Raw genomic sequence first — 13,597 nt, forward strand, 5'->3', positions numbered from 1 at the left:
GTGTATAGAGAGAGAGAGGCTATATGAGCAGTGATTTCTACAATTGGAATGTAGTTCGTCATTAAAATTGCCCAGGCTCGCGACAATATTCAAATTAGTAATTATCATACGCACACATTCAGCACCACCATTGCGATGTATCTATAGTATATAACGACACGCGCCGCCGCGGCCGGTTGGTAACATTCTTATCCTCGCGCTCGCGCGCGCATATTTATAACGTTATAATGTTGAGGCACGTCTCATTTTTGCCGCGATTTGCATACTTTTTTTTTTATAGCGGGGAATGTCAATCGATCTTTTAATTGTCATTAACGTCGAGCTTAACCCGATAAATAGGACAATTAAACGCATTCTGCGCGTTGATTGATACGTGTACTTCTGTTGTGGGATTCTTTCTCGAACCGAACGCCCACGTTTATTTATTCACATTTTCGCGCGGCTCCTCGAGCGGCACAGAAACTACTTATACTACTGAGCGACGCTGCTGCGGAGTCGTAAAAATCTCGAGAAAGGCGAGGGCGCGAAATACATTGTTACGCGCCTCTAATTGGAGCGAAAGTTTTAAACATCTCTCTGCCGATTGTTCGAAAAAAAAACAAAATTTGAAGCAGCAGAAGCGAAGGAAGGAATAAAAAAAAGTAGTGCTTTGCACACTGACATATCTACGAATAGCTGTGTTAGAGCACAGCGACAATAGGTGTCGACCGAGAGAGAGGAGAGTAGTAGGACACAGTACATAAGCAGCAACAACTGCGCCCACTTTGGAAAACGCCTGCACGACGCGCACTTATACACGAGGTGAGAGCCGATGATATTCATCGGCCAATAACGTCGCCGTCGTCTTGGACAAATAATCGCGCCAGGCGATTTCACAAATATTTGACATTCCTCGAATTATTAATACCGAGTTTAATAACATCGCGCCCCGAGTACCGATGTACTCTATACTATATACGTGCTGCCGCTGCTGCTTATGCCGTGGCTTCTTGTTTTTTCCTCCTTTTTTTCCGTCTTTCCAATTTCATTATTATTATTTTCTTTTTTTTTTGTACAACAACACGAGACACGTAATGCTCGCTTAAATAAAAGGAATGTTATACACGCGCTGCATACGTATACGATGATGCGAGCAGCAGCAGCAGCAGCAGCAGCAGAGGAAGAGACAAGTAACCGGAAATTCATCGAGATTGACGGTAATTTCGCTTGTTTGACGAAACAAACGGATGGCTCTCGAGCGTGTGCGTTGTTACGCGTTTATTTGTGCATGTGTGTGTGTGTGTGTCTGCTGTATTATAACACTACCACTGCACTGCTGCTACCCGGCGTGCGAATGTGTGTATCCAATATATAATAATAACGATCATCGATACGCGCGCGAAACGAAGAAAAACATAAAAATACTGTCCTTATCTCGATTAGTCACGGCCGTTGCGCTGTGCGTTAAACCAAGAGAAATATAAATTAGTCATTCGGAGTTTGTGTGTGGTGCGCGTACCGAAGAATGGCGAAAAATTATATTAAAGCTCCCGCGCTCTTGCTATGCACACACAGAAGCACGCGGGCGTACTATATATACCATAATACTACTACTCAGTGAAGCGGAATTCCACGGCTTGCGCTTGGCCGGGGCTTTGATTGTTACCAATCATTCGAGTTAATAAAAAAAATCGATGTTCTCTCTCTCTAGCGTGTGAGTGTGTGTGTGTGTGTGTGTGTGTGTGTGTGTAAATTCAAACCCTTTCATCTCTGCCCGAGAGAGAGAGTCCAAAGTGGATATATATCGGTATCACTGCACAAATAGGTTTGTTTGTCGAGTGTGTTTCAAAGCGCGTCTTCTCTTCCTTCGTATACATTGGAATTCCATTTGAATGATATATTTCAACACGTCTTTATTAACCCGAGGCGCGCGCGCGCGGGTTTAGATTTTCAAATGAGTGTATAGAAACGAAAGAAAAAGAGAGAGAGAGAGAAAAAAAAGGATCACACGCGTTAAAGGTTGAAAATTGGGACGGCAAACACTCGAGACAGAGAGCGACAAATATTGATTCAGAGGTAAAGGCGATATTAGTTAGCGATAGGCCCGATTCTTTTAAAAGCAGGCTCGTACGCACACTTCCGCTGTAATGTATACAACACGCTCTCGAGTTGTCCTCGCTCGCGAAAGAAAAAAAAAATCGAAACGTCAATTTCAATTTCTAAATATAAATAATTGATATTAACCCGATCGATTCGACTCGGCAGCGGTGGAGGCGGCCGGTTACAGTAGCAACAACAACAACACATCGCTTAAAGTGAACTACTACTGCTCGCAAGCGCCTGAATTCCAGGCAAATTCCAACGGCCTGCTTAAAGTCACGTTTCTACTTCCGCTGGGTGTTTTAATGGCACGAGCAAAGGAAATAGCAAAAGCTCCGTTTTGCGCGCGCGCACGCGTGTGTGTGTGTGTATAAAAGTTCGATCGCTTAGCCGCGAGGAAGATTGTTTACATTCCCTATATACTTTTCTTCAACGACTCCTTGCTGTTTTTTTTTTCCAACTTCGTTACTACTACCCCCGCCCAAAACGAAATCTCATTTTATCACGCTTGACGCGTTTCGCATAGTCGCGCGGCGCTTCTTCTGCTTCTGCAAAAGTTGACAAAGGAATTCAACGCACAACTGTGTGTGTGCGCGCCTGTGCTTCTGCTGTTGTTGTTGTTGTTGCTGTTGCTGTTAGCAATCAACGAGTCGTCTTTATGCTCCAATTCGTCGCTGCTGCTCTTCGGCTCCTTTCACAATTTACCATCGCGCGCGCGGGCATTGTATTATAATTATTATTTCTTTTTTTTTTTTTTTAATTTTCTTCGCGATACGGCACGTCCTAAAGAAAATACAATTTTTTTTTCGTCGTCGTCGTCGTTGCCGTTGTTGTTTTCTTTCACACGATTTTTTCATACGCATTTAACGAATCCTCGAATGCACGAATGAGTCACGTTATAGAAAATATTTCCATATACGCCAACGTGTTGACGACGACGTTGCAGCACTGCCAGCACGAGTCAACAAAATTATTATGAAAGGGGTATATAGTAGTAGTAGTAGTAGTAGGCCTCCTCCGCAGGCGCCTCTCCGCACACGATGGCGATTGACGAAATGCCCCGCGAGCGCGCGCTACGCTGCATATAATGGGTGCCGCTGCTGCTGATGCATCGCTGCTCTATTGCGGCACACACGCGAGCGCGGGAGGTGCAAACTCATCTCTTTCATTCACGCCCTCGTTAGATTCAATTTCTCTCTCTCTCTCGTTCGCTGCAGCAGCAGGAAAATATCATCGCGCCCGCGCGCGTCCTCCATCCTCCTCTTCCTCTATTCATACATACGACAGCGTTTAATTTCCGCGACGGACGGGAATCATCATCGTATCTATCTCTCTCTCGCTAATGAGGTAAAAGAGACTCGATTTTCGTACGAGTTCGTTGACACGTTGATACACCCCCTCGTGTAAAACTAGGCTGCTGCTGCTGCCGTCGCTCGAAGAGGAGGGTGTAGCGTCGAACACATTCGTAGCGACTAATTTTCCCCGCGAGTTACACGCAGCTGTAACCCCGGATCGTATAATAGATATAACACAGAAACACACACATAAATGAAATTCGAGAATGCCGGAGATAGAGAGTAGGCATGTGTGTACGCGCGGGTACTTATTAGCATCATTATTTGGAATGAGAAGAACACTCGCCTCGCGAGGGTCGACGGAATCGTACGTGTGGGCTTGTCGGACAATATGTGCGATTGTGCGCGGCGCGTACGATGATACATAAAGGTAATATTCATAGGTGGATCAGATAGTACGGGGCGTACGGGGGCTTGTAAAGCCGCGCGGGGTCATTGATCCGATTCGACGTTTTCAATGAAAGAGGCACATTTAATAGGTACACAGGGCGGCGGCTGCTCGCCTGTGTTTCGGACGCGTACGTCGTTCCTGGAATTTTCATGAATTTTTCCTTTTCTCGCAAAATCGATCGCGCGTAACAATAATAATCCGCTGCTGCGCGCACGGAGCTTTAATATTCGAAGAGAGAATTTTTGGCACGTCGAGTGTGTGCGCTCGAACGACGAAAAACGAGAGATAAAACGAGCGTGTAATAACGACGACGATATACTATTTAATGAAAAAAAGAAAAAAAAACATTCAATACACGAATGCCGATCCCCGAAACTGGACTGACTTTTGGCCGAATTCGTCGATAAAGCACGACGATAAAGAGAGGACACTGCGATGATATCGAGTCGTGTTCACGTACTCGTCTGTTCGCGCGCGCAAAGAATCGTGTCTAAGCTCTCGAAAAATTTTGCAGCTGTGCGCGAGGTGGCACGAGGTATATCAAAAAAGAGATAATACATAAAAAAAAAAAAAAATTGTTTTTCATTTACGAGCGGTGCAGTTTAATACATGTATACCACCACCGAGAGTAGCAGCGTCAAAAAATTATCAGTCGTATATAATGTGTGTTCGCGCGCGCGCGCGCGAGCCTGCGCTTATATAGCCTCGTTGCTGTATATGCTGGCCGCTGCATAGCGGTATTTTGAACTAGACTCTTGTTTCGCTCGCAAAAACGTCTAAGCGTAAATAACACGAGACCGGCTAAAATCAAAGCCAAGCGGCAGCAGCAGCAGCGCCGGCGATATAACGTTTCTCTCGTATACTCCTCTCTCTCGTTTAGGAGCGCAACGGCAGCGGCTAATGTCTAATTCAACTTGATATATGTAACAACGAGGTTTTTATCGCGGCGAGCGCGCGAGGGGAAATATATATACATATAATAATATCGAGCGCCGTATATACATTTTGCCGATTTAATCACGTTTTCCTGGGCGAGGTTTATTTAATTAAAAAATATATATACATACACACACGAGCTAAGTTGATGATTATTACACATCCGCGTGTGTGTATGTGTATGTATATGATAAAACGTCGAAACGGCCAGCAGAGAGATTACGGCCGTTTAAAGGAGCACACGCAGCAGTAACAAAAGTAACAAAAAAAAAAACAGTTTAATAATTCATTTTTCTTTCGTGACGTCTCTGCTGTTTTGCTGCCAATACTCCGAATGCCTCTCTCTCTCTCTCACTGGCTCAAGATCAAGGTGGGCATTAATCAATCTTTCAGCGAAGCGAGGAAAATAAAAGCAGCGGCAGCAGGTGCGCTGTGTGCCATTGGCTTGTCCATCGATCGATCGTAAGAGAGAGAGAGAGAGAGGAAAAATAAATGTCGTGGCGAGAATTTTCTAAATGAAGGAAAAAAAGAAGCGAGAGGCAAGAGACAAGAAGAAGAAGCCAGTCGACGTCAACCCCTCCCGTGTGTGTGTGTGTGTATAATGTACGCCACACGCGCCTATATAACACGAGAGTACTTTGAACTTGCACCGGTGCGGGTAAACGACCGGTTGGTTGCGGAAAATCAAGCGCGCGCCTCTCCTCTCGCGCTAATCCGCGCGTGTACATAATATACAGCAGCATCAGCACACACAACGCATTATCGTTTGTAAATATGCACGCGTTCGATTAACCCCGTTTATACACTCTCTACTGTATATGTACAGTAGAGTTTTGGGGCTCTCTTCTATCCTCTCGACGATAAAGAGAGTCACGCTATATATATGTGCTGCGCTAATTACCCAGAAATCGATCATCGCCGCGCTGTATTTTGTAATGCGCGATGACGACGATGATATGATGATAATTGAAAAAAAAACCGCTTACAAGTCGTGCGCGGTGAGACATCGTAGTTTAATAAGTCGCGACCTAATACAAAAAGTGAATCATCATCGATATTACTAATTGTCAAATATGCGCGGCGGCGGCGAGTCAAGAGAGAGCGAGATAAAGCGTGTTCACCACGCGAGCGCGTGCCTTTTTACACATCCATCTTTTATCATACGAAGGTCAGAGAGGCCAACACCCGTACACGATTAAAATGTATATTTTCAGGAGGCTGACCAACCCTCTCCATTATAGGGGCACACCGCGAAAAATCGGTTTTTCTCACGCAGAAGCAGCAGCAGCACAAATGAAATGAAATGAACCTGTCGCACGCGTATACGTATGACATAAAACGGATATAGAGAAAGACCGAGTGAGAGAGAGAGAAGCCACGAGAAACGCACACGGGTGCGAGTACAGTGGATCGATAATCCCAAACGTCGACGACGACGACGACGCCTGTCTGTAATCTGTATCGTGTGTATGTGTGTGTGTGTGCCATGGGCTTATAACTCCCTTTTCTCACGCAGTCGTGTGTTGTGTTCTGCGTTGTCGCGTGTACACACATCCCACTATACACTTATACCGTAACTCAGTTCGCATTATAATAAGTATTCGAACGACGACGACGACGACGACAAAAAAAAGGGAGAAAAAAAAAATAAAACACGAAGGAAAGAAAAAAAAAATTGATTTTTACATATATATTATACGCGCGCGCGTGGGCGAGGTGAGTGCAAGATACAGAGTACGAGGCGAGTCATAGTGGTGCTAGTAGTGTTTACTACCACCCTACTGCAAAATTATCGCGCGCAGCGCACGGGGGCCAATTATTACTCACACACAACGGAGTACATTTAAGTGAGTGTACTTGCTTGCTGCTGCGAGGGGGGCAGCAGCAGCAGCAGCAGCAATAATAATTTCTTTCGGGCGCAGCGGCATTATATTCCGGGAAGGCAATTTTCGCGCTGGCCGCGCGCGAGAGGGTAAATTGTCAGCAGCGGCGCGATCCTCGTGCGCGATATCGAGACGGCGGCGGCGGCAGCGGCGCATAATATTGTAAGTTCGGCCTTAACGCGGCTAAAGTAGCAGTGCAGCTATAAGGCAGCAGCAGCAGCAGCAGCAGCAGCAGCGAGGAAGAGAAGAAGAATATTTGAGGAAAAAGAAACGGAGAAAAAAGTCCAAAGTTGGCTGGGCTGACTGGGCCCCGTGCGTCTGTTGTATCTAAAGCAGCATCGGTAAAAAGCCGTACAATAAAAAGGAGAACTGCTGCTGCTCCTGCTGCTGATGCTTCTCTCCGCAGCCGGTCCCTTTTTCCCCGATCGACCTTCGCTTCGTACTACTACTCCTATATATACCATATAGTATATATACGTTGGTTCGCGCGCGCGCGTGTACACATCGCCGTTGTCATCGTCTTCTGTACTCTATGGGCAGCAGCGTATATATACATAAGGGAGGGAGAAATACACGTATACGTGTGTACGAGTGTGTGCGTAATCCTGATTCCTTATACCGAACGCGCTTCTTCCTATGGAGGCGCATGCGCGACGACTATACTACGACGATATTATATTATGGGGTCTCTCTCTCTCTCTGGCAGCTCGCTTGCCTCGAACCGTGTGTGTGCTGCGTTGTCAGACCTCTCTTACTCGGGTGAACACAAGAGAGCCCACATATAGAGAGGCCTTTTGCGAGGGAACGCATAATGTGTATATGTATATAAGCGAGCGAGCGAGCGAGTGAGCAAGCATGCATACACACACACACACTGATTCGCACAGATACTCGTTGATTATCTAGGTATGTGTGTTAAGAGAGAGATATGCCATGCATATGCGATATACATGTCTTCGAGTGGCCGCAGAGTAGAAAGAGAGAGAGAGAGAGAAAGAGGAGTACATGATATATATTTTGATTTTTTTGTACATTTTTTTGATTCGCTAACGTCGTATATTGTAAAGCACTTCGATTATCTTCGAACGACGACGTTTCGAGATTATTGTAAGGCGTTCTAGATTCTTTTCTCTCTCTCTTCGGTTCATTCTCGACCTATACCGAGTAGTAGTAGTAATATATATGTGTGTGTGTATAATATATCGCGCCGGGTGGCTCAAGTGGCCAATTGGCTAATGTAACACTCGACCGGCGAGCTCGCGCGCGAGTAATACCAGTATATTGTATCGTGAATGACTTATACACACACACACACACACGTATATATATCGCAGGAGAGTAGCTGCCGCTGTGAGACGGTATTTGGAGAATGAAAAAAATTTATGTAACGTCGCGAGAGTTATATACTATTGTAAAAATAATCCACCCGTAGAGTCCGTCCCGTCCCGTAGTAGTTCGCCGTTAGAGGAATTTATGCATAATATAATAAAACAAAAAAAGTGAGATAGAAAGAGAGAAAAGGAAAAAGAGAACATATCCATCCCGTACATGGCCTTGAAAATGAGAGTGAACCTCTCCTGCGGGGATTTAATGAATGTGTATGTATGTGTGTGTGTAACGTCGTCGCGCGTTCGGAAAGAAATTTGAATAATCGCGTGTATTATATTACGCGCTCGTTCGTTCGTTCGTTCGACTCTCCGCGATACGGACACGAGAAATGAATGACTCCGAGAATGAGCCGATGTATAGTTTTTTTTTTTTATTTTCTGCACGATTCAAAACATCATTATAACTTGTCGAGTATATGCGCGCGATAAAAATTGAAATAAAATCACGAATAACAACAGAAGATCGGCGCAGCGAAACGATAAGGAGCAGAATCATCGGCGAGCGGGATAATTAATGAAGTGTATAAACTGCCGAGAGCTAGGCGAGAGGAATATACGACTCCGAAATCGAAAAAATATGTGTATCACGAAAATTTCGTGTAGTGTGTGCTTAAAGCACGCCGTAACGTAACACACATACACACAGAGAGAGGGTCACAAGGCAGATGCGGCGCGCTAGCGTTCACTGTATACGAGCGTGTGATAGAAGAGAATTTTTCACGTGCTTTTCCCAGGAAAAAAAATATGTGTGTGTATAAATATACACGGACGCAGAAGACAGACCCGCGCGGTAAATCTCAGTTTATGTAGACGAGAAAACAGACACTGCACTGTATACTACATTATAATACAACACACGTCACGCATCATCAAGGGACACATAACACGCGGATGATTCTCTGTAATTTCGCGCGTTACAGTATACGCGACGAATTAAAGGAGTAGCGTTGCTGCTGCTGCTGCGCGAAGAGAGAGAGAGAGAGAGAGAAACAGACCCCCGATGGAATATACAACGCAACGTGTGCTATATGCCGCGAAAACCGCCCTCGCGCCATTTTATACTGTACAACGCACGCACACAACAGCAGCAGCAGCAGTAAGCAGCGCTTCTCAACCTCGTGCGCGCAGTAGCAGCAGCAGCAGCAGCAGCCAACGGATAAAACATCATCTCGTGTGTGTCTGCGCGCGGCCGATCCTTTCGGAATATCGATATTATGTACATTATAGAAGATGCAGTTTATCATTTCTTCGACGCTACTCCTCTTATTCTTTTCTCGTCTCGTCGGTATAATAACGCAGCGACGACTCTACGACACACGACTTTGCACGGGATGAAAGGAAAATCGATTCTTCGCGCGGGTGGAATCTCGTCGTTCTTTTTTCTCTTTCTCGATTCTTCAACGTACAACAACGCACACGCATACACACACAACCCGCATCTCGTGTGCAGCCATCTGCATTTCACGCACGCAGCACTCGCACACTCGAGAGAGACACACAGACAGACAAAAATATATTACGAGAGAAACAACAGAGCAACGTTTTCAAATGTGCATAATAAAATTTCTTCCTTCTTCTTCTTTTTTTTTTGTTGGTCTTGTTTTATATACGTGCGTGCGAAGGTTTGCCACAATTTTACGCGTATGTATATAATAATATATTTACAGTACATAAAAAAAAAAATATATATACAGCAACCAAAGAGAGAGAGAGAGAGAGTAGGCAAAGTAAAATACGTATAATTGCAGAAAAGTATATAAGGGAGCGCGTATACCACGAGTCCCCCTTGGATACAAAAGCGGAGTAGTATACAACACACTCTCACACACACATATAAGAAAGAAAGAGAAGGAATATATATGTATGTGTTTAGTACACGGGCGGCACTGCGAAGAGCGAGAGAGAGACAGAGAGCACAAAAAAGGGAGCGCGTTTCGCGTGTGCGTAAAGTACGAATTTCGGGCGCAAGAGAGAGAGAGAGAGAGAAAAGTCACAGGCTGGGTCGTGTGTGGTGGTGTAGCATTGGTAGTGGTGGTCGGTCCTGGCGACGATGGTGTGTTCGTATGGTACGCGGCGCGCATCCTATATACTACATGTTGGGGGGCTCTTTTTTGGGTTGATTCCGTATATATACGCGCGGCGCGCACATAATGTATATAAAAATATTTATTATACATGGATAAACGTTGCAACAACGTATATACGTATGCAACAATGAAAAAAAAAAATCGAGTCGCGCGTATAATTGATGCACACACCGTATCGATGGTGGTTTTTTTTTTTTTTTTTTCGTTATGTTGTACCCACCTCGTACTTGACGCCATTGAGTCGCAGCCAGGTCTCGACCTTGAGGCAGTAGCTCGACAGACTCGGCAGCAGCGGGGTACGCGGGAACTGATAGAGATACACCACGTCCTTCTCGAAGTTGGGCTTGTGCACGCCGGGAGCCTTGGTGGGCGCGGCGGCGGCGGCCTGAGCCTGGGCCTGGGGAGCGGCGGCGTCACCCCCGGCGGCGGGCGCGTCACCCGTGGCCACGGCCGCGGCCGCGGTCTCGCTCGCGTCCTTCTTCTCCGTCGAGTCCTCCTTCTTCTCGGCGTTGTTGTCGCGGGCCGCCTCGTCCTGCTTGTTGTCGCCGGGCAGCACGTCGTCCTTCAGGGCATCCTTCATCTCCTTGATGTCCTTGGTCTCGGCCGCCGGCCCGTTGTTCTCCGTCTCCGTTGCCATCGTCATTTTTGTATGGGTTTAGTTAAATTCTTTCAATTATTTTCGGGAAAAAAATTCGGTTGCGAACAACGATTCTCCTTCGTTATGTATATATATCGAGGCGACAAAAAAAACTGCGGCACTGTGTTAATCCTTGCTGGATTTACAATTATTATATATCGATACACACTCCTCCAAAAAAACGTGTGGTTTTATATTCAATGTACTTTATATCTTTATTACTTTTTTTTCTTCAAAACAAAAAACTGCGTACGTGTGCTCGGCTCAAAATCCCAGACGACACTGACTGACTGTGCTTCGCGCGAAGGATAGAAGTTATAACCGCCCGTGAACGCTCGCTCACTCCGCCGCTGCCGCTGCTGCTGCTGCGGCACGGACGCCGGTTTTCTCTCTCTCGCACACACACACACACACGCGCGCGGACGGACACAGGAGTGTATTCGCCGCCACCGCTTGGCGCTTTGGCTTTGCGCGTTTGCTCGTCACACACACATAGACACACACATGGACATTCGCACTCGGTGTGTGCGCGAATATTCTCTCTCTCTCCCCCACTCGAAGTCGGCTCGCGCAGGCGCACTCGCAGCCACACCCTGTGTGAGCTTCGGCAAGAGTCGCGCGTTTGTGTGAGTGTAAAATACTACATATATACAGTATACACACGTATACGAATGTATATAGTTATAGAATTATGCAAGTCGAGTTTATGGTATCTGTGTGTGTGTGTGTGTATCGTATAGGATACACTACAGTCGGGCATAGAGCGAGAGAGACAGAGCGCAGGGCCAGGACGCCATGTTGCTGCTGCTGCTGCTGCGGCGCGTGCACGAGAGCGGCGGCGACGAGTGCGTTCCCGTGTATATGTGCCTGCTGCGGGGGGGTACGCACTCGGAGTCGGAGTATGCATGCACCGATATTACACGAGTGAGAGAGAGAGAGAGCTGCGCCTGCAGCAGCAACCCCGTGCAAAGAAGCCAAGCCTCGTTGGCGCGCGTCGAATTATTATATACGGGCGATGCGCGGCACTGATCGAGAGGCGCTCGTCGCGCTCCTCTCTCTTCTGCGATATCGTCGTCATATAGATATATATGTAATATCGAGGCGAGCAGAAAGTTTAGTTAGCCGGGCCGTTGGTAGGATTATCCTATGTGAGGTATTTGATAGGGCCATGACTGCGCTTGGGCGAAGTGCGCGAGTAAAGATCGGCTTTCAAGCCGGTAATTTTTATAATATGAATGAATCGTGTGGTAGGAGATATGCGATGTTGCTCGAAAAAAAAAGTTACAGTTCGTTCGTACTGTTTGACGTCTATCGTATGTTCAAAATCTGAAGCTTATGAATGGATTGTATTAAAAAAAAATTATGAAACTTGACACTTTTTAAGTGTTGAAAAAAAATAGCTTCAAGATGTGATACTATTTTAAGATTTTTCGTGAATGGAGCTAAAATGAAATCGAAACAAAAAAATTAGAATTCAAGCAAATTCATGAACACAATTTTATTTTTCAATTTATTTATTAGTATGACATGAAAAATTTGTTTAATTTCATAAATATTAGATAAAAAAAGGACGGTAAACGTTCTTATGCTTGTCAAATGTTTTGGCCAGCAGCCGCCAAGCAAATATTACTTAAATCTTCATTCATAAGTTGCTCGATGATCATCTCGCAGCAAAGAATCGGAAGTTTATAGCGTGTCAACTCCAAGAAAGGATCCAGCGCCCATCGTCGGAAAAATACTCTTGACATCTTTTCGCACAAATGCATCAAACAAGCCTCCTCATAACTTTTTGAAAGACTCCATAAATCTTTCGAGCGCGCGAACTTGAAGTAGTCCGTATACGTGAGCTGTTTCGACGCTTTTTCGGGTGGCAGCTGGATCAGGTCGTGAAGGGACAGGCTCGGATTAATCATTCGTTTTTTCGTTTCGAACGTGAACTCCTCGTCGTCGTGCAACAATTTTTCAAGATCCGACGGTTGTTCAAACAATTCGCACTTAGCGAAAAATTCCATCACCGTCATGACGTCACTTCGGACCAGCTCGTATCCTCTTTTTTCAAGACGTTCAACGACGGCCAGAGCCCCAGATGCAAGTTTCAACTTATTCCAATTCCAATCGTAATTATTTTCGTCAATTCCTGTATAAAAGTCGTTTCCATGGGGAAAAACAAAAATTGACAGATCGGCACCACGATCCAAGAGTACATCGACCGTATACGGGTTTAAATTACCTACGGCCGATTGCAGTGGTGTTCTACCTTCGTTGTCCCGAGCATCGGCCTGCATCGTTTGCTGCATTTCATCGTTGATCTCGAAGAATCGTTTCGCATAGTTATCGCCATATATCAAAGACTTGCATATAATGTGCAAAGGTGTCGATCCTTCTGCATCAGCCAAATTCGGATTGGCGCCATTTCTCAGCAGCACTTCGGCCACCTTCGTGCTATTGCTGCATAGAGCATAATGCAGTGGTGTCCGACTCAACTGGTCTCGAGCATCGACCTGCACTTGGTATTTTCCTTCACTAAACTTAAATAATATTTCACTCAATTCCCTATGATCTAGGAACTCATTATTAGAAATGACGTGCAGAGGTGTCAATCCTTCCTTATCGGCCAAAGTCGGATTCGCGCCATTTCTCAGCAGCCACGCAGCTATTTTCGTGTAGTCATTCTTACAAGCATAATGTAGCGGTGTCCGTCCTGACTTATTCTGGGCGTTGATTTGAAGCGGTTGATAATCGTCGTTGCTGAGCTCAAATAACATCGTTACAAAGTCATAACCGTAGTTAAAAATTTTTTCCAACTGCAGGCAAAGAGAATGCAGAGGTGTTGTTCCCTCC

At 45.6% G+C, this 13,597-nt stretch overlaps 1 protein-coding gene across 2 annotated transcripts in view; it reads right to left on the reverse strand.

Moving 5' to 3' along the window:
• The window catches only part of LOC106659654 (failed axon connections), a 28,819-nt gene extending 17,732 nt beyond the window's left edge, over window positions 1–11,087 (reverse strand). Inside the window, exon 1 of one of the 2 annotated variants that reach the window (XM_014382330.2) lies at window positions 10,340–11,087. In XM_014382330.2, the coding sequence (XP_014237816.1) occupies window positions 10,340–10,762 (423 nt within the window). In that variant the 5' untranslated portion in view covers window positions 10,763–11,087. The remainder of the gene's footprint in view (window positions 1–10,339) is intronic. The other variant, XM_014382329.2, reaches the window with a different exon arrangement.
• Window positions 11,088–13,597: the final 2,510 nt, after the last annotated feature.

Source organism: Trichogramma pretiosum, unplaced genomic scaffold (assembly GCF_000599845.2).
Source record: "Trichogramma pretiosum strain Unisexual culture from Peru unplaced genomic scaffold, Tpre_2.0 scaffold39, whole genome shotgun sequence".
Classification (NCBI taxonomy): Eukaryota; Metazoa; Arthropoda; class Insecta; order Hymenoptera; family Trichogrammatidae; genus Trichogramma; species Trichogramma pretiosum.